Here is a 20,273-nt window from a genome sequence, read left to right as displayed (position 1 = left end):
GGAACTTCATCGTCGCTTCCGGTATTGAACTGAACTCTCAGTGTGAAGCTCTGGCAGATAGCCTGCGGTGCCCGAATCCTGATCTGTTGCATCTGACCTCTCCAACCGACGCGACGTCGGATGCTCATTTTCAGGTGTACGAAACAGGACGACACACGGATTCGTGGGGGTATCGAGGTTGTTAATAGGGAAACGACGGATGTGTGATCCAATCACGGTTCCTCGACCGATGGAGAAATTGTTAGGTTCAATTCAGGCTTCCTTCAAACGCACCGAGTCAAGGTTCATTCCTCGCGCCCAGCTCAGGTGCACGTTCGCACAAAGAAATGGTGCACGGTTGAGCGACTGTTCGATTCCTGTTCGGATTCACCGCCTTCGCTCCCCTGGCCAGTGCCGAAGATCCTGGGGTCCCTGTCTCGTCGTCCTCGCTCCGAGCCGTGCACTAGAACCCATCGTATTGGACCATGAGAGACACCCCAACCTCTCCCCCGGAATGAGATAGTTGTCATCGTCATCGAACCTATTTTTTCATCGAAACCCATCGACTCTTCGGGGATGGAGCTAATCATACACGAGCAGTACCTTCTCGGCTGCGGGCTCTACGGTAACGTTTATTTCGGCACGCTCGATGGGGAGGAAGTAGCTGTGAAGGAAGCCCACGAATGGTCTCCGTCTCTCCTGGCTGAAGAGTCACGCCTCCTAGAACTTTGTGATCATCCGAACGTTGTGAAGTGGATAGGAGATCGTCAGAACGGACGTTATCTCATTATGGAGTACGCTAGGGGAGGGGATTTGGGTCGACATCTCGGATTTGGGAAGTTCTCTATCGGTCGGAAGCAATCGCTTGTTCTACAAATCTGCTCAGGCCTCGAATATCTCCATTCCAAGAACATAATGCACCGAGACATCAAGGCCCAAAATCTACTTTTTAGAGACACTCAGTTGGAACACATACTGATCGCCGACTTCGGCTTAGCTCATTTTTATACGGAGCGTTCCACTTTTAAAAACTACCACGATATCGTCCCGGATCTTGTTTACACGTATAAGAGCGATATTTACCTTTTGGGAATGCTTGTTTTCCAAATTTTTCAAGACTGGCCTGGAGTTGATAGATTACGTCTCGCTTCAAGAATAAGGAGAGCACCGTGTTTTTACCCTCTCGAGATCTACGGATCCGAAGAAATATTCGGCGTCATTGTCCGGTCAGTCGACGAGGACCCCAAGAAGAGACCTACATTACAGGTGTTCAAGGCAGCTTTCGAGTCGACAGCTGGAAGCTTCATCGATTCGCTCGCCTTCTACGAGTTTTGAGAAGCTTCGCGTCGACATGAAAATGAACGCCAGAAGCGAGCTGTCGCTCCGCGGCGAGAAGATTTACCTACATTTTTATTCTGAAGGGCTCGCTCGCGAATGCTTCGATGCACGGACGAGCTTACAATTAGTGAGATATTTTGCGCATGTCGTGGTCGACCTGCTTTCCCGCTGGGGCGCTTCTGCCGCGAGGCCGTCCGAAGAACTCACTGAAAGGGTTCGACGAGTTTTTATTCCCCTTGCGGATTCTCATGTGTTTTACATTACATTCAAGGACTCGCTTTTCATGAAGGGTTCGGTTTCCCGGAATCCCATTTGTAAACGTCACTGGAAGAAACTTCGATGAATTTCGAAATCATCATCATGACAATAAAGGCTGGAGGAGGTTTTCGGAGAACGAAAAGCCGGACGTGTATCTTTTGACAATCGGCACCTAAGAGCAGCCCATACGAACCCGCAAACATGAGCCTGGAGGGAAGGCTGACTCCGGCGATTATTCTCCGCCTGACGATGAGATTCCAATAGCAGGAAGGGTCGCCTGTCGACCAAATACGAAGGATGAGGAGGATGAGAAAAGGAGTATCCGATGATGAGGGGAATTCTGCCTGATCCTTAGATGCAGAATCTTTAAGGAATGCTTATAATATCGTATCTCTTCGAGACCTACAATCTGTGGCGCTCGCACCAGCACTGCCTACACGAGGATCCGGAATCCGGAGTCGACTCATCCGGCTGGAAGACATTCTTCGAGGAACTCGAATGCACGTCTGCGCGACTTCGGTTTTAGAGGCTGAATGAAGAAATGATGGCTGTCGACCCCGGGGATCCTTTCGTGGGCCGCCGAGACGAATAGAGCCACCCACGTCGTGAGGCCGGGTTCTTCTCCCGTTTCAAAATCCGATCAGACCGAAATTGAGCCTCAAATTAGATACTAGAGAAAATCAGAAACATGGAAAAAAAAGAAAGAAACATGGAATATTTTATTTCTCTCTACAAGGGATGGTATCGGGATGGAATCCTCATTTGAACCTCTCATGTCCGACCAGATAATTCTGAGCCCGCGTCAGAAAGTCTTGACGGGATTTCAGCTCGAGAGAAGCTTCCGGTTCATCATAATTACATCTAATACGGAGGGGCTCCATTGTGCGAGTATAATTGACCGACTCATTTTGATGATGGTTAAAAAACGAAAAATTAACACCAGCGAGGGGTCAATGTCCTTATGAACCCATGAAAAGATGTCGAGGTCAAACCACGGATATTTTCCACAGGGACAAGAGTATTATATACAGTGGTGGCGTACATTCGATCATCATGATCAGTCGCATCCCAGTCACGGATGGAAATCCTCTTGGCCAGGCACTGTCTTCCGCTGCCTTCTTGTTTCTACATGAGTAAGTGGAGACCTTTTATTTCCCACTGGCCGAAAATTCTGGAAGAACTCAGGGCTGATGATGTCAGGGAAATGATCAAGCCCTCGTTGAATCACGGAGTCTAGCGGGGTCCGATCCAAGGAGATCCTTCAGATGGATTTCTTTCTCCAGTGAATCTCAAATTCAGCGCGAAGTCGGGATAATTGAAGTAGGTGGGGAGTCACTGTCCTCGGGACCTGCACGGGCTGCTCGGATCGCCAGCGTATCGGTGACGTGTTGAGATCAAGTCACTCAGCGGTTTCTTCCCACGAGTCCGGCAGAGGCAGATTCTTCGTTTCTCTGCTGAACCAAACCAACCCTGCGAGCGCAGCGATCGACATGGCACAGATGGGTAGAACTCCACTCTCAGATGCTCCCAAGGCTAAGAGTCCGAACGATAGTGCACGAACTAGAGTAGCACAAGCCAGAGCTATGCCAACAACGGAACATCTGTAAGATACAGGGCTCGACTTGAGGAAGCTTATTGCACCAAACTTATTGTCGGACTCTGCCACTAATCCGTACCGCCGCTGAAGCCCAATGGGATAAGAAGCTGCTCCGTTTCTACTCAAATGTACCGTTTCGCCGGTCGAGAGGTTTTCACTCACCGTTTTGCTGTGGGAGCGGTTTCAGTCACGACGAGAATTCCCGTGTATCTAGCGACATGGAGAGCTAGCCTGAGGAGGAACGACTGGGTAAATCCCGAGACAAATTGACATCACCGTAGAAAAATGCTCGAGTCGAATTGAAACGTGTCGAACCTTGGGAATAGAGCCAGGATGAGAAACCAGTACCGTCCCTTCCCGAACAAGAGCGCACAGCACAGAATGAAACAGCAGGCAGCTGCGGCTACAGCAATCCACTGTGTGATTCGACTGCAAAGGGAAGTCGGATCTATCGCTTGAGAAGCTCCTGAATCAATGCCTCCCTGAAGGGTCTCGAGCAACTCACCGATTGAAGAAATGGTTCGCTGCGATGCCCAATATCGATCCTATGACTTCGGCGAAACAGTTACATATGAAAAACCAAAGTAGCGCCGAGTTGATCCGGTAGCCAGACTTAGGATAGCCGGCGTAGAACTCCGAGTAGCCATGATACCTTGCGTAGGGGTCATCGTGTCGGAGCGTGCTACAAGACATTGAGGCGATGAGTTGAAGAAATACCGATCGGGAAACAGCTCCTTGCCCCCCCCCCCCAATAGCCCACCTGTCAGGATCGCTTGCGCGATGTATCGATAGGAAGTCTGTGCTCAGGGCCAACGCAGAGGCTGACAATATTCCGGACAATAGGAGAGTTTGGGTCGATTGCACGCTGACATCGGGGACGGGTCGCTTCTCTTCGAGGATTTCGATGAGCTGCAAAGTATACCAATAATGACTGTGAGGTGCGGTGCCAGATGTCACGAAATGCTCCTTTGGATCGTTGATTCCTCCATTCCCGTTTCCATTGATGACTTACCCTGGATGGATTCGGTGGTCGACGGCCGTTGAATTTAATTATTGCTTCCAGCGACTCTTGTGCTTCTGTGCTGTAGCCCTGCGAGATTAACCATCTCGGAGATTCTTTCACCAAGGGAACAACGAACACGAAGGCAGTATAAGCCAATGCCAGGCAAAGATGCAAATATCTGAAACCGAGCGGGGGCTAAATTCTGCAAGCCTTCGCTTAGTCGTGGATGTATCTCGCAGAAAATAATTTTCACGATTAGCTCCACAAGAAAAAAGTGTGCGACAAACCGGAAATCTTGGATGAGCCACGCGAGCAAACCCAATATTGGCATGGGCAGCGTGAACGCGAGTCCTACGCCTACGTTCACATACGAGCGCAAATGAGGCGGTATCAACTCTGGAAAAATAATTCCCTCAGAGAAACGGCTCTTATGTGCAGTCGTTGCGGGATCTAGAGCTCTGGACCAAAGCGAGAAGCGACATACCGATGAATAGGACCAAGCTGGAAACGAAAATTCCCGCATCGAAAGCTCCCAGAAAGAGTCTGCCGATCAGGAATACGGTGTATACAGGACTGAAGGCGTCCAGCAAGGCGAACAGCACAGTACAAACAGCGCACGACAATAAAACCTTCCTCCTGCCATGCCGATCGCTCAAGCGTCCGAAAATGAGGAAACCTGCAATAGCTCCGAGCGCGTCGGCGGTAACGAGCAATTCCCTGCAAGGTAAATTGTAGGGTAGAATCCTCCCGCGATGACACACATGCCTCGAGCTTTCCCGGGGCGAATGGATCGAGAATATGTCACGCTTCGGACCTCAGCCAGGCTGATTCACAAGCCAAGTCGAAGGAGGCTGTTGCTGTGTTCCCCAGCACAAAATATTCGAAACTTCTCCCGTTTCGACATTCGGTCCGTGGCGCGTATCGGTCCGGATAATGGAAATGGCCATAACTGAAAAAAAAGTTCATCATCATCTTTTCCCGGATCCCTTTCGGATCAATGTTCCGTACCGGAACGAGATCAGAGGATCGTCGCATGGCTCTCAGGCCTCCACCGGGCGAAAAATACGAGTGAAGTGAGATCTTCGAAGTGAATCTCATATCATCCTTTACCGATAGAATGAATCCAGGTGGTACTGAGTACACTGCTCGAGTCCACCAAAGGGATCAGCTGGTATAGCATAACTCTTCCACGAAGTCTGGAAGTCAAGAGGAAGGTTATATCATTTAATCCAATGAGGATGAGCTGGTTCAGTCTCTCATCAGTAGCTGACCTGGTTGAAGCCGGAGTAAGGTGCGCACCAATGCTGAAGCTTCGGAGTAACTAGGTGCACGAGGAGCTCATTCCATCCGGAGGGTACCGCCCGAAAAGCGATCATGACGAACAACAGCACTTGAAGAATTGAGTCATTCCGTGATCGACGGGAACACAATGCAATTATCTGCTACCCAAAGGGCTGACTGATTTTTCTAGATTGAGGTACCCCCTCGCAAACTCACCATGATAATTACTGAATCCTCCGACCAGCTCATTGAGCGCACTGTGATCGTCTTCGAATGTCATTTTGTCCCCCGAATGCTGGCTCCGAGAGGGAGCTCACGGTCTCGATCGAGCGTCAGAGTTCCTGAGCACACGCCAGTGTTGGACTCCTTGAGCCTGTGGAGACCACAACCTCAATCGAAAATTCCAATTCCTTAATATTTTCTCCGCACAGGAGTTTTTTCCCGGATCACATCATTCGCAGTGACCACCGCCTACCGCTTAAATCGGCGGCCCAGTTCGCTTAGTGAAGAAAAGAATGCGCCGAAAGCATTGCCTAGCAACGGGGAAACACTCATTACGGGAAACACACGCGACTCCCTCGTGATCCCGAGGAGCGAGTTTGGAAAAGTGATAAAAAACAATCGGTACTGAAATAACAAGACGAACAGCTCCGTTCCGCACCATCAGAGAATTCGACGTCGCTCATGCTAACGAGGAGCAGAAAAGGCGGTGGCAGTTCGAAACGCGCGACTCGGCCGAAGAGTGCGGCTCATAACGCTCTGTGAATCAGAGAACTTCCGAGAACATCGATAGAGTGGAGAGTACAGCTGCTCCATCCGGACTAGCAGTGAATGAGTGATTCGCTCATTTTCAAGATGTAGTTAGATCGGACTTCTCGACGATTTGCCGGGGAGTTCATCGGGAGAGACTAAAGATTCACGAGGACCCTGAACACTACCGGAGGTAATCCAGAGACCCGCGAGATCGACTACAGAATGTCGCACGAGTCGAATGAACGGACGAGTCGATTCTGAGCTTCAGTCGAACTCCTCCAAGCAGTGATCGTGAAGCGCACTGTCAAACAGCGTCCACGGTATCTGGCCCATTCGAATTCCTAACCTGCGCTGTTTCCCTCTCAGCTCAGAGGAATTCCCGGCTCTCTGAGATTAAGGGAGCTCTCATCACAAGAATGGACAGCCCAGGGAAACCTGAATTTTAAGGAATCCGAAACTTTCAGCCACGGCTCAGGGCGGATGCAGTCCGGCGTAGTGCATCTTGGACCGCATCTCGAGGCCCATGGAATCATGACACGATTGCGAACTTCATTCAGCGTCCTGAGCCTTGGAACGAACCTCTTGTATCCATGGGGCGCTGAGCTGGCACCGCGAAATGAAGAACGACTCGAAGAAACGGATTCCCGTTCACGTTCCTCGCTGCAATGTTGACCATCTGGTTTGGCGCTCGCTCACGTCAGGCTGCGATGTTGCTCAACTGACCCTCGCCACTTCTGATGACGTCAGGCCATCGTTACCGCTGATCCTGGGGCGCTTGACACCGGGGCTATGGGTTCACTGTGCGCGTAAGAACGCCGTTCCGCTGGTACTCAGCAGCTTCTGTCGCTGGCGCACTTGGAGAGGCAAATCGTCCCAGTGACAATCAGAACAATCTTCTCCGAGTCTTAAATGATTTCAGGGCCATCGGAAAGAGCATCTTCCCGGCGAGTAATTGTGCGGTCGGAGAAGTGTTTCCGACAGCTCAGCCCTCGACACTCAGTCCCTACTCCTCGATTCCATTCCTGTGCTCCTGTTCACCTCGATCATGAGAAGATCGATGAAGAAGTTGGAGAATAAAATAGGAATGATGGCTCAAGCGGGTATATAAGGAGGTGGAATCCGACAACCCAACCCCATCCGGGGAAAATGGAGATATTCGACAGGAGCCTGCATATTCAGCTTATAAAAAACAGGAATCTGTGCGCTTTTTCTTTTTATTTCGAAGCATCCAATCAGAACAATTTACTCCCCTCCGATGGAGCATGCTGAGCTCGCGACTCAACGCTTCATCGCAGAACATGAAAAAATATTGAGCAACCGGAGATCTGGCGCCATCTCTCTCCGGGGAAATCGATCACGACTAGAGCTTACTGCCCGAACTTGCCGAATCTGAGGAGATTGAGGAAGATACAAGGTCCCGATTCCCTCGTATGTACATAGAGCATCGCTCCGGCCACGGTTGCGACGCCGGCGATTTTCAGGAACGCCGGTACCGATGGGAGATACGTCTCGTAGAAGGTGTTACTGAAGTCTTCGATCGGAATGAGCTGCGAAAGAATCATCATTGAGTTTGAATTCCGCGTCATATTCGGTGCATCTCAAATCTTCCCCTGCGAGGTGCGGCTCCGGAGAACGTACGTGATTCTCGGGCTCGGGAGCGTCTCTCGTAGCTTTGTCAATGCGACCGAGATTGTGCAGAATCTCTTTCGCAGCCCGTTCGCCCGCCATGATGGCTCCGTTGAGATATCCCGACCATTCCCAAGCGGTCTCCGTTCCCGCGAAGTGGACTCTTCCCACTGGCTTGCGGAGTGTGCTGGAAAGATTTAAATATTGGTCACTCTGAGGACCGGACTCGACATTCAAGATGACAGCCAAGGGCGTTTTGTAGGATTTTTCTGCAATATACGCCTATCTCACTCTCGGAAGGTAGTTAGCAGCCCTGGCGGCATCATGCAAGTGTAGCATCCGCCGGTGTACTCCTCTTCCATCCAATTGTGCTCGATGTAGTGGACGACCTGTGGGAATTTTTCCTCAGTACTAGAGCATGATCTCCTTCAGAATTCGAGATGAGGTATATCATGAAACTCTACACGGCCAATTCTTAAGCTGAGTTCAGCTAGGACTTGAATCCTTGCAGCCAAGCACTCACATCGTTCGCTTTCGTGGTCTTGAAGGCTCTGTTGTAAGTTTCCTTGAGCATGTCGCATCGTTGCTGTGGAGTAAGGGCCAGGAGTTTCCGGGCGCGATCGCCCGGCATGAAACCGATGATGGATGGGTACTTGCCGTCGGGCTTGGTGTCGTCGACGGTGTAAGTAACCGGAGAGTATTCTTCAGAGGGAGTCGTCAGAACAGATCCAGAATATCCCATGTCCCTCCAGAATGGGGTCTGAGCGAGATAGAGAAGCAATGAGAAAAAGCGGGCATCCAGCTCAGAAGTCGATCCGAACCAATCGATCGAGTGCCACGAGACACCGATCGGGATTCCCCGCACCGATGAAAGCTCGCCTAGTCTGATCGGTACCTTGTAGTACACTTGAAGCTTCCAGACGGATCCCATCGGCATCCTCTGGTTCAGCTGGTTTCGGAGAGCACCGAGAGAAGGTGAGAAATGTATCTTCATCTGCATCGGCGGGGCCATGGCCAAGATCACGTGGGACCCGTGGAAGGACTCCCCATTGACACAGCGAACGACGACGCCTTCGCCGGTCTGCTCAACTGAGGTGACTGGGTGTCCGAGACGAACACGATCTGCTCAATAGTTGATGCATGGACTCAATTCGCAAATTATTTGTCTGCTTGCCCGCTCGCTTCGATTCGATCTGAGGGGATGAATAGCATTACCTTCCAGAGATTTGGACATTTTTTCACTGAGCTGCTGCATTCCTCCCTTCATCTTCATCTCTTGGCCTCCACCCTGGAATGAAGTTCGTGGGTACGGCTGATCTGGACTGGTCAAATCTGGTTCCTTCCGGGTTTTCCAACATTCGCAATCGAATCAGGGAAACGTGAGGACCTATGGGAATTTACCTTCACAGAGACGATACGTTTGACGCCTCCGCACTGCTTGACATACCACAGGAACCAGAGCAAGGAAGATTCATAAGCCTCAGAGGTAACGTTGATCTGAACGAAGAATTCGGCAAACTCACGGGCAGCCCTGCAATCGGCTCACTTGAATTAATGCGCTCAAACTTACAGTTGATAGCTTCATGCCCGGGATTAACAGGTTGGTGCCGGCGACTGAGCTCACTTCGTCCAGCAGGTCTGATCGATGAATTCCTTGAAGGTCATTTTATCCCATTCTTCCGCGTGGGGAGCGTTCCAAGGATCTTCGCTGGGGATTTCCTTGCCCATGTCATCCATGGTCCGGAACAAGTTATTCACGTCCATTTCAGCGAACGGATTCCAGAAATGGGGGAAGTCTTCCGCTGGGAACAGGTAGCGTTTTCCCTGAAATATTTCTACCTTCATACACGTGTACATATGTCTATGCGGTAACGACTCTCTGCAGAGCAAATTCATAAGTAAATGTATGAAGCACGGGGCGCGTTTCTGTACCCAATCCTGCAATCCCGTGGGCCCCTTACATTGCTAAGGAAAACGAAGTCGTTTTCCACGTAGATTCTGTATAATTTATCAGCCAGGTTGAGCTCCTGTAGCGTCCTCAGTAGGTAGTTTTGGGTTGCACCGACATAAGCCCCGCCAATGTCCACGTAGCCATATTGGTCTCCCTGAAGTTTTAGGGGTCGACTTAGTCGATGCTAACTAGTGGGTAATCATGAAGCTCCTGCTGAGCTCTTATCGCTCCTTGTCGGGTTCTCATCAAGGAGTACCTGTTGGGTGAATGTTCTCCCTCCAACTCGGTCCCGCGCTTCGAGTACAATAACTTCTTGGCCTCGTTTCAGACATTCTCTAGCCGCGGCCAAACCTGCGAAAGAATAATATAATCTTGCTGGTCAGTCGCATTCCCCGAATCGACGAAACTATTTATCGAGGCACAAGAAGCAGCGCGTGCCTCTCCCCGACCATCCTGCCCGGTTATCTTTCCGTGGATATACGAATCTCTTGGTAGGATGCGTGGGACGAATGGCAAAGTCCTCGTCTCAGAGCTCCCGTCATGATCCAAGATGGATATCGTATCCTTTCTGCAAACCGCTGCTCTCTACGCCGATAGTTCGCGCGTCGCTGCCATAATCGGCACGGGATCTCATTGACATCGGCCCTCCATGAACTCCGTAGCACGCAATCCCATGCTATACGGCTTCCGCCGCTCTCCTACCGGGCCGCCTCTGTGGACTCCGCGGTCTCCACACCTGGCCCGAATTTCCGCTGTTCGTCCCTTGGATTGAATCCCTCAATCGTCTTTCACTCGATATCAAACCCCAGAAGTCCGACCGTAACATGAGCTATGGGAAAAATACTGTTGCGGACGAAAATCCTGCTCCCCGGCGCTCCCTTAGCAGTAGCGGCCAATGATCCTCGTGTCGGAAATTCGAGACAACATATTTACAGAACACTCTCGATTGGGAGCGACTTCGAGCTTCGTGGAAGTTATACATATCGCTTTCGTTCTATATCTCGGGCTTTATGATCTAGGAGAGGTCGCATTGGCGCTTTGGACGTCTCAGACTTTTCTTATGGTCTTAACTTAACCGTAAAGTCACGATTCGCTTAGAGGGAACGACTCGAGGATAATCGTTCATCGGAACGGGTAGAAGCGTTTTTCCGGAAACAACTTAGAGGAGAGGGTCGATCGTGAGGTCTATCGTGAGACATCGCGAGACATCGCGGTAATCATTGAGATCTTCGACATGCTATGGTCAAATATGTCGATATACGGCCGTCAGTTATTCCCCAGTCCAGGTTGGACCTTCAAGACGACGTCTTGGCAGGCCGCAGAAAGCTTCCTTCTCCGTTCTGTTCAGATCCCGAGGAACCACTGCTCGACGCATTGATCTCATCTGAGCTAAACAGCGCAAGAAGCATTACCAGTTGTTTGGAAACGAATCCCTTGGGAGCCAGAAGGAAGACTGGACATTGCTCCCTTACCACGAGGGAAGGCCCCTGCAAACCATCTAGCGGACTTGAATCGAACGGGAACGGGCGTCTACGTGACGTTGCGAAGATTTGAATGCGGCTGTGATATAAAGCCGGACGGCCGATAACGCCATGAAAGAAACCGGCTGACGTTTTCTTATCTTCGCGGAAGCATTCTTCGTCTTTGGCAAAGTGAAGGAATTTCATGCGATTTGGGGTTGGTGCTCGACTGCAGTTCGTGAATCGCACTGGGAGCAGTTGCCTTGCAAGTCGGGAGAGAGGATTCGGAACTTTGAGAAATCTAGTGAGCTCCTTGAATAGACCTCGAAGAGGTCGTCCTCGGAAGACACAGTACCCCATTGTACTGTATCCGGTCTCCCTTGTTGGTAGAGGTCCCGCGCTCGAATAGTCTCCCTTTCTGACTGGTCCATTCCAATGTCGGATAGAATGAGCATAACCCACACCGAGTATCACTGATACACTTCGAGGCCGAAGTCAACGATCTGCAGTCTCACCGAGTTTATTGGAAGACTCAATCAATCTCAGATCCCGGTGGTGAGCGTGACAAGGAGTCAATGGTGTTCGGTGGCCGAGTTGTGAGCGGACGCTTGCAGGGGAGGCGACTTTTGACCTCTGTATTCCAAAACAGAGCGCTCTTTCTTCATAACTCACGTAACGAGCGGTTCGAAAGCGGTCTCAAGGACGCTCCCCGGAAACATCAAGACGGAATACCGTTGTCCCGCTCAGCAAAACCTATTCAGCTGCCTCTGGCCAATCAGATACGACGATCGATCGATGACCACAAAATCGGTCGCAGGCGCGCGATAACTTCGCCGGGATACATTTCGGGCGTCGAGACATTCTTTGGCGATCGCGGAGGAATTGGAAAATACGGCGGAGTATCGTGGAAGGATCCTTCTCTGCAAACCTATTGAGGGGCGGATCGATCACCGCAGGTACGAAGCTTTCGCTCATCCGTCTCCCGCGTTAGTTTCGAGCATACTAATAGTTTGCCGTACCCCGTACCCTATCGCGATCACGCTTTTCAATTACCTACTCCAGGACTCCTTAACGAGCCAGAGGGAAAATAGAACAAGCGCCAGACTAATCGCAGTCACCCCACTCTCGGGAAACTTCGAGGCGGTCACTGGATATGATGCTCCCTCTAAGAGTCCGATCTGAATTCTGTGAATAATTGCTCCCAGGAATGTCCGAGTATGCTGGAGGGAGACCTCGCGTTCTGCGTGAATTCTCTCGGAAAAAGCACTGAATGATGCAAACATCAGCGTCAATGTTTCGCGCGCGCTCACCGCTGACGCCGGCTCCGATGACGATAACAGGATTGTCTGCTGGCATCGCTTGATTGAAGCTCAAGGCTCACTCCGGGACGAGAGACCACCGAGATTTCAGAGTGACGAACTGTTGGAATACACTGGAAGACACGCGGACCGCAGAGGGAGGCGAGTGTCACTGGTAAGAGTAGCGCCATTCAACCTGGCCGTGGAGCTAGAAGAAAGGGGAATGCTCGGGAGGGAAAGGGACACGCAGCGCCTCTATCAAATAGCCAGGAAGCTGTCCCCGTCGCGATACATGCCCCGGCGGAGGGCTGAGGAAGGAAAAGATGCCCTCCGAGATGCCGAGCGAAAGGAGAGGGAAAAAATTATCCATGATGGAGCCACTTATCTATCACCCTGCTCCCGATGCAGCCGAGGCTCACGTTTCGCGAAGAGCCTCGGAATATACTCCCGATGGGCTGTCTCTCTCGCCCACCTGTTGTCGGGAACAATGAGGGATTCCCGGCGGTAGGCTCCAAGGCTTCGAATACATTGAGTGTAGGAGCTTCCAGCTTCCCTACAAGTAAATCCATGGATGTTTCACTCTTCGCTTCGCTTGAATTTAGCTAGACGGCAGGCCAATTCACGTTCCATCCGATGACTCTCCTCATCTCCAACATGTTCGATACGTTAACGGCAAAATATCACGGTAGTCCAAATTCAGAGGAGTCAATGTATAGATTAAGCTTCTGATGATTTATTCACGTCGTCAAGCTGTGACAGTTTTCTGTACGAAATCAGGAACGGAGCGGAGCGCTCTCTTCTGAATTTGCGCTCCCATATGTATAATGATTTTACAAACATGTAGCTGACCCGAGCGGGTTTAGCGACCTGTACCCTCGACGGTGTGCGTATAAGACGCTAAGAGATGTCAATCCGAGAGAACCTCACGCATTACATACCTAAAAAGGGTACAAATAAAGAAATGACGGATTTCATGGTCTCGACAGCTAGTGATTAACCCGCCAGCACTAGCCGGCGAGTCTCAGCTTCCGGCCTAGCCGGCTGTACAATATTAACACTTTCATGGCAATTTATGCAGGAGATCCGAGCCCCGCTTCCTCACGCAGTCGGTCTCCATGCGAAGATCACTTGCTTGTCCTGTTACGTCAAGGCGGCCAAGAACTCTGCGAAACAGCTTTCGTTACGTAATGGCTCAACTGGTTTCTCCCTAGGACATCTGGAGAGATCTATTTAAGCGAGACGTCTAGCGAGTAGGCACTCGACTCTGAGTCGGTGAGCCAGCTTAGGCTGAATTGTGTCATCGACCCGCGGGCTCGGTTATTTACCTTGATAATTGATCCGTCCGTCACGATCGATATCGGTGTGAAGTAAGATTTCGTCGAGTTCTTTTTCTGATATCTTCTCTCCGATGGTCTCCATGGCCCGCCGCAACTCGGTTCGGGTGATGTAGCCATCGCCGTCGGAATCGAAGATCTGTGGAATCGGAACGCTCGGTATTTTCATCATGAGCACCTTGTTCCTCCATGGAATTCATTACTATGGGAGCAAGACTCGCGCTCGGGCTGATAATTCCCGAACCGGGAAGTCCGCCACGAGCGACGAGCCAGGTAACTCGCTCGACGGGGTACAGGGGATGATCTTACTCTGAACGCTGCAATCATGTCCTGATCCGCATCCTCAGGATTACCGCTATCGTCCTTCATGAGGTAGTCGTCGATCCATTGTAAGAATTCGAACTCGCTCAAGCTCACCTGATACGGCGGGAAAAGGGGAATTTTACTCGTCTGTCGTCAGTATATCGGCTACGCGTGGATCCATCGATTACATCAGCCCCATGGAGAAATTCCTGCGAGGTCGAATTTATCCCGTACCTGATCGGAGCTTGTTGAAGATTTGTCCTGCATCAACAGATCTAGAGCTTCGCGGGGAATGTCGAATCCCATTTTCGTGAGCATCACTGAAATTTCTTCCAGGGAAACTCGCCCGTCGTTGTTCGCATCCAGCATGTTGAAGGCCATATGGAGCTCTGAAATTGGAAGCGCGAGACTTCGTGAAGCCGATATAGGGTTATGGGACTTCACCTGATGGGATCGAAAGCCAAGTGACCGCCAGCTATCTCCTCCGGGTCGGCAGTTATTTGTCAGTCGTGGGAGCAAAAGTCATGACCACGAGAATCCGGAACGAGAATCGAACGACTCCGTGGAGATGCTCGGAGCGCAGAAATCTTTTCAACGTGACACAACTGGGCTCAGATTTCCGCAGGGATTTCGGAATGGAACCATTCCTGGATCAGGACCATTGAGCCTGAACTGAAAGCTTGGCCAAGGCACTGCGTGGACTCGATCGATCCTCGATGCAATGAATCGATTTTTCGAGAGAATTCGGTTGTACCATTATACATATCCATCCGAGCCCGCGGGAAGTTCCCACGAAACATGAACTGCCGTCAGTGTCCCGAATGAGACTCTGATGGTAGCCTGACACAGCTTCTCCGAGAACACAACGCACCAAGCGCACAGAGATTATATTTGATCAGGGAGGCGACGGAGCTCCCCGAACATACGGAGAATAGGAGTCGGACGGGTCTTAGGTCTCGTCAGACAAGAAAGTCTCATCCTCGGTAGTTTCCGAAATATCAGGGGCATGATGCACAGGGGTCCTAACCTTCTTCTCGCAGCCGGGCGGATCTGGCACGGTTTGGCTTCATTCTAGAAAAGCCAAAGCAGCATAAGTGCCGCATCACGATTCGTTGCTCGACCACGGTCTCGGTCTTCAACCTGAGTTCTAGTCTGGTGAAATCCGAACGGGGCTCTCGGCAAGGGAAGGAGGAAGAGCTGAGACCGCGCGACGAAATACAAACAAGCTTCATACAATCTTCTATCCGCCGGGTTTTTCAGGCTGGCGTAAACAGATCAGGTCGACTAAATATTGTGCGTCAGCTCCTATATCAGCAACACCCGATCGATTTCAGCGAATCGTTCCGACAGCCTCTAGATCTCGCCGTACGCTCTATACCGCAGTCGCGCTCCGCTGATAAGCCAAGTTCGGCGGAAGCGGGCCGCCAACGGAACGCATTCCGACCGAGGACGCTCCCTGGGACTTCCCGAAGCTCGGCATGTTGGGGCCTAGTCCCATTACTCGGGAACGTCCGCCATACCCTAGGATAGGCGTTTCCCCAGAGATCCGATCATTCTCATGAGGAAAAACGCTGCGCAAAGAATGCAAGCGTCAAAGCTCAAGCCTCGTCGAATTCTTCGGATCGGGAGATCTCGCGGACATCGGGAAAATAAACAGTTCCCTCCAAAACAAGCGACACACACTTCCTCGAACGAGTATAGGTGCGAGACTCCTTTATAAACGATGCCGCCAGCTTACAGTAAAGTATTTGGTCCGCCAGTCACAGACCGAAAACGCTGTTGCTCACCCTTATCCCGATGTTGATTTCTGCCGTGACGCCAGCGCTTCGGCGAACTACTGACCAGAGCTCCCATCTACGTTGTTGCAGCGAGCGAATTCGCTGATTCTCTGAAGAGTTCCAGGCGAATCGACAGAGCTCGTCGCTGCAACTCCTTCGCGTGCTGTCTGCACCAGTCACAAACCGATCGCTTGAGTATCTTTCGCAACTGAACTAACAACCCTGTCAAGGCTCGCTTTTCGAAAATTTACAGAGCTTTGGAGAGCTCTCCGCGGCAGTGTGACTTGCACTGTCAATACGATAGGCGTCATCGACGCTGCGGAAACGTCTTCTTGTCTCGGGATCATTGACTTAGAGATAGACTTAAAATACGATTGAACTCTTCGAATTAGAAAATATAATTTGGGAGGGCCTTGACTCTCAGGCGAGTCCAAGCTTGTTCACATACAGTGCGTTTCAGGGACATAAATATAACTGAGTAACTGCCCTTGACCGGGGCACAGTCATCCCATTTATCAGTGCGTCTTCTCGGATGCCTCCGGGAACCCCTCTGCGTAGGGAAAAAGTTCATGGACTAGTTCCCGGATCTATATTTGAACAGGAGCAGTCTCATGTTGGTCTCCGAGTGAGTGAGAAAGAGCCTGATGATGTGAGTTAGCGAGCCATCGTGAATCTTGTAGATTCCGAAGCAGATCATCGCCCACGACTCCGCGGGAGTATGGAATCACCTCCAGCAGAAGAGACAAACAAGGGGTCCCCGGAATCTGGCCGCGCTCTGGCCGGGGCTCTGGGAAGCAGCGGAGACTTTGAACTCTAGACCTCTCCCGCATACCAAGTGGCGAACAGACTTGGGAACGATAAACAAGCCTGAACTTCGTCGCTCCCCATCGATTCTCCGCCATCTAGCGCGGGAAAGCAACCCATTCGCATTCGAGCTGCGCGACGAGACCCCTAGGCCCGAGGCTACTTGAGCGGGGGAGGCTTCCCCACGAGGTCTTCCGTTAGGGTTCCGGATGTGTAAATAATCACGAGTTAGACCCGCGTACGCTATCGCCGAATCCACGGGAGCGATGCTCCGTTGGTAGCCGAAGTGAGGAAGGGTCGGTTCCCGTCATCAGTCTCCGTGAACGCTACGTGCTCTACGAGAATGTTCCAGAGACGTCGTGTCGCCCATGTACCTTCCGCACACCAACTGCCGAATGCGGTGGTCAGCATCCAATCACGTAGATCAAGCCATATGGTGGATTCCATGATTCACTTACCTTTCAACCGTTGTAGCCGTCCGGTTTCCGGGGGAGGTTTCTCTTTCTTCGATTGCGACGTTGGAACACCATCTTCATCATGAGCGATGGTCAGACACACCTGATTTCAATAAGAAGCTTATTCGTCTTCGACCATCAGAACGCCATTGATGGCAGGAGTCGATGCCACAGCAGCCATTGGTCTGTGGTGATTCGAAAGACAGAGATCCATGGGATGAGTACACACTCACCTTTTCCGCAATGTTTTTCTCTACCTGAACCGACGAGCGTCGTTTGGGTCGAGGCAGAACTATGGTAGCCTCGCACATCACTGCCGCGCTTGACCTTCTGCAAACGGAGGAGGGGACTCGGTGATATCGTAGATAGGAACAGCAACTACATACACGAGTTAGCAGTGCGCCCTGGAGATTATCATCGAGAGCGATCCGCTGAGTAAAGGAGCGAGCAAAATGAAATGCGGAACACTTTGCCAAAGTCAATCCGAGCACGGCAAGAGCAGATCGGAGAGGGAAGGCTAGGTTATGAGTGCCACGCGCGAGAAGAACTCAGCGAGGACAACAACGACGAGCCGAATTCTCAAATTCAAGAGAACTCGCGTCTCTACTCTATCCACTGAGTAAATAGAGAACGCCACCGCAAGCCGGAGTTCTCAAGCTAGGCTTCTGGGATACCTAATTCAATTTCGAATCATTCAGCAGGAAGGAGTTGAGAACTGTCGAGTGGAATTAGCGGGCGACGGGATTGCACTCAACGACTCGGAGGCATCCAGGGAGAGGTGAAACACTTGACGGGGATTGAAGAAGAGCGAGCCAGCCGCTGACAGTCCCCCATATTTTCCACGCGCACTCAGCATCCGAGTCGATGCTAACTTCTTCACGCTCGCCGATTCTTCCGAGAGAGCAGCGAAGAACAAATGGGCGCTCAATGAGATCGTCGCTATTCTTAGTCGGAAGCGTTCGAACCTCTTGTTTTCGAGCTTCACGGCGGACGTGACTTCATCGCATGTGTCATGTTGACATTTCACCACTCTCATCGATTCGAGCGGACAATCGCGTCACGAGCTCGGTGTGGGTATTCCTCCGCTTCGAGCAGTCAGAATGAGCAGATTGATCGCCATCAGTCGTTCGCTACTACGCGCTAAGAGGGTTTCAGCTATTCGGGAAACAAGTGAAGATGCTTCCCTTTGCGAGAGCAGAGGCACTCATGAGAAAACGATGTACCTACCTCGCAGATTATATCTCTACATCCTCGAGCATGTACTGTGTCGAGAATACACGGGAACAAGCGTCGCGTCGCTGAGTTTCCCTACTCTTCAGTTCCGGAATTCGAGACTGTTGCTCTCCGATTCGCGTTGCAATCGACTTTTTCATTCACGTTCATCCGAGGCGCGCTGGATTATATTCATTTCCGGCCAGTTTTCCGATCTGGCGAACCTTCTCTCGGACGGGGATTACACACGCGACATTCGTATCTAGGATCATGGGACGGGTATTCTTCCCCTATTATTCCCTTGGAGATGGAAAGCCTTCCCTTGAGATCGCTCGCGTTTAGAACGCGAGCGATCTCATCCACTCTCGGTCCCAGATGTCATAAAAGCGGTGCATGGCGGTACACAACCCCGAGGATGCTCTCCGGGGCTCCCTGCTCACGGAAGAGCATCCCTGTGTCTCTCGGTCAGTGACCTTCGCACACAAAAAGGCATCAAAGCGATGTACGGCGAGGTGCGCAGGAAAGATACGAGCATTTAGTGTGATGGTTCCAAACGATTGTTTCGGACGATTCGCGGCTCGCACACGTCTGACCTGACGTCTCAGGACAGGGAAGGCTAGGAACTTCCAATGCAATGTCGTAAGAGTCTCCTCGTACCCAGGTAAATTGTATCTGACATGCGAGGTCGCCGTCGTCCTTTGTCCTCGTGTACTCATAGCTCTTCTCATCAAACACCTCAATCGAATGTTGATTCGACATCCCAAGACGTCCGATCATCTGAGAGGGTCTCATACGAGATTTACTCGGGGTTGGCAGCGAGTGCAACGCTTTCTTCTGAAGAAGGATTCAAGTTCCCAAAAGCAGGTCTCCCGGCTTGTTTCCGTCGATTCGAAAACGGGGGATAGCTGGAGAACGGGCAGGGTGATGATTTCACCTCTCAGAAGGCGAGCGACTTCGTATCCCGAGATGCAGGCGCGTCCATGATCACCTTAGCCTACCATCACCGCCTGGTCGTCTTTTTCTTCTCTAACCGGGTATCGGACGAGCAATCTCCCGCAGGCACTGATGGTATTCGCAATTATTAGGATCTCACCGATATGCCTATCGGATCCGCGTTGTGAGATATTCTGCAGTGCAGGAAGAAGTGTGAAGGGGTAGATCCAGCGAGCCGATCGAACATCAGCGGCGCATTCGTACTCGATGAAATCCTGCTCCCGTCGAGATTTATCGTTACCCCGAGGACTCTCTGTCAGCGACCGTACAGCCGTCGCTCGCGCCAGAGGAGTTTCTCAAGGATTCTCTCGATTGTGGGCTGATGTAGGGCTTGATCGGCTCGTGATAATGCGTTTCAGGTGACACAAAGCTGGGCAAGCATCCAGATGAGTCGTTCATCAAACACGCCCAGGACCTCATGAGGCGAACGAGACCCCGGTCGGAATGTTCCTGAACGACCCTTAAATGTTTCGACGAGCCCCATCAATCAAGGGTGCCGGACTGAGAAGATGTTGGAGATTTCGTTCCGAGATTCTACCCGGGGAGAGAATTCGGATAAGATCGATTCTTTGGGCCCGACGATTTTCGAAAAGCATTTCGGACAGTCGGAGAGCGCAGTGCGTCGAGCGAGTGAAAGTCCATCTACCCGTTGTAGGGCCGAATTCCCTGAGTTGCCTCGTTCCCACGAGCAAACCCAAGAAGAGAAAGAGGGTTCCCGAAATGAATAGCTTTTTCCCTGGGAGTGTGAAACCTGCATTTTTTTGCGAACGCTTTCGCCCCATTCCGGTGCTCCGCCCTGGCTCATCGCATCACAGTCTCGGCCTCTAGTGAATTGACTTAGCAGTTAAAC

The 20,273-nt window shown here is 51.3% G+C and overlaps 4 protein-coding genes across 4 annotated transcripts; 1 reads left to right on the top strand and 3 right to left on the bottom strand.

The window, feature by feature from the left end:
* The first annotated feature begins 368 nt into the window (after positions 1-368).
* LOC100897730 (serine/threonine-protein kinase Nek7) lies at positions 369-1,679 on the top strand. The gene has a single exon (XM_003740105.2). It carries the CDS (start codon positions 556-558, stop codon positions 1,312-1,314), a length of 759 nt encoding a protein of 252 aa, XP_003740153.1. The 5' UTR covers positions 369-555; the 3' UTR covers positions 1,315-1,679.
* A 640-nt stretch (positions 1,680-2,319) lies between these two features.
* Positions 2,320-5,736, bottom strand: LOC100897584 (solute carrier family 22 member 8). Its single transcript, XM_003740104.2, has 12 exons — positions 5,673-5,736; positions 5,447-5,565; positions 5,286-5,371; positions 4,990-5,124; positions 4,660-4,892; positions 4,463-4,571; positions 4,185-4,353; positions 3,933-4,081; positions 3,678-3,854; positions 3,488-3,601; positions 3,335-3,403; positions 2,320-3,176 (listed from the first exon to the last, which is right to left on the bottom strand). Exons 1-12 carry the CDS (start codon positions 5,734-5,736, stop codon positions 2,975-2,977), a joined length of 1,626 nt encoding a protein of 541 aa, XP_003740152.1. The 3' UTR covers positions 2,320-2,974.
* A 1,676-nt stretch (positions 5,737-7,412) lies between these two features.
* Positions 7,413-12,718, bottom strand: LOC100905224 (amine oxidase [flavin-containing]). The gene is made up of 11 exons (XM_003740073.1): positions 12,557-12,718; positions 10,043-10,137; positions 9,797-9,940; positions 9,460-9,659; positions 9,237-9,366; positions 9,051-9,123; positions 8,731-8,957; positions 8,359-8,595; positions 8,127-8,224; positions 7,848-8,022; positions 7,413-7,756 (listed from the first exon to the last, which is right to left on the bottom strand). Exons 1-11 carry the CDS (start codon positions 12,600-12,602, stop codon positions 7,577-7,579), a joined length of 1,605 nt encoding a protein of 534 aa, XP_003740121.1. The 5' UTR covers positions 12,603-12,718; the 3' UTR covers positions 7,413-7,576.
* A 1,143-nt stretch (positions 12,719-13,861) lies between these two features.
* On the bottom strand, positions 13,862-17,666 carry LOC100905081 (calcium-binding protein E63-1). Its single transcript, XM_018638210.1, has 5 exons — positions 17,452-17,666; positions 17,222-17,321; positions 14,416-14,570; positions 14,188-14,295; positions 13,862-14,017 (listed from the first exon to the last, which is right to left on the bottom strand). The coding sequence occupies exons 1-5, from the start codon at positions 17,527-17,529 to the stop codon at positions 13,862-13,864; spliced, it is 597 nt and encodes a 198-aa protein (XP_018493726.1). The 5' UTR covers positions 17,530-17,666.
* Between the last annotated feature and the right edge of the window lie 2,607 nt (positions 17,667-20,273).

Source organism: Galendromus occidentalis, unplaced genomic scaffold, assembly GCF_000255335.2.
Source record: "Galendromus occidentalis unplaced genomic scaffold, Mocc_1.1 scf7180000076729, whole genome shotgun sequence".
NCBI lineage: Eukaryota > Metazoa > Arthropoda > Arachnida > Mesostigmata > Phytoseiidae > Galendromus > Galendromus occidentalis.
Note: the sequence above shows the minus strand (reverse complement) of the source record. Positions and strands in the feature narration are given on the sequence as shown.

Bases quoted from the DNA above. Each gene is read 5' to 3' on its own strand.
- LOC100897584 (XM_003740104.2), bottom strand. From the start codon at position 5,736: ATGACATTCGAAGACGATCACAGTGCGCTCAATGAGCTGGTCGGAGGA. The intron at 3,602-3,677 runs GTGAGTTGCTCG...TTCCCTTTGCAG, and splicing joins GCGAACCATTTCTTCAATCG to TCGAATCACACAGTGGATTG. The intron at 3,404-3,487 runs GTTCGACACGTT...GTTCCTCCTCAG, and splicing joins ATCCTGGCTCTATTCCCAAG to GCTAGCTCTCCATGTCGCTA.
- LOC100905081 (XM_018638210.1), bottom strand. From the start codon at position 17,529: ATGTGCGAGGCTACCATAGTTCTGCCTCGACCCAAACGACGCTCGTCG. The intron at 14,571-17,221 runs GTAAGTGAATCA...TTCCAATTTCAG, and splicing joins ACGGCTACAACGGTTGAAAG to AGCTCCATATGGCCTTCAAC. The intron at 14,018-14,187 runs GTAAGATCATCC...CCGATTCCACAG, and splicing joins ACATGATTGCAGCGTTCAGA to ATCTTCGATTCCGACGGCGA.
- LOC100905224 (XM_003740073.1), bottom strand. From the start codon at position 12,602: ATGCCAGCAGACAATCCTGTTATCGTCATCGGAGCCGGCGTCAGCG. The intron at 9,941-10,042 runs GTACTCCTTGAT...CTAAAACTTCAG, and splicing joins GGAGAACATTCACCCAACAG to GGAGACCAATATGGCTACGT. The intron at 7,757-7,847 runs GTACGTTCTCCG...ATTCTTTCGCAG, and splicing joins CTCCCGAGCCCGAGAATCAC to CTCATTCCGATCGAAGACTT.
- LOC100897730 (XM_003740105.2), top strand. From the start codon at position 556: ATGGAGCTAATCATACACGAGCAGTACCTTCTCGGCTGCGGGCTCTAC.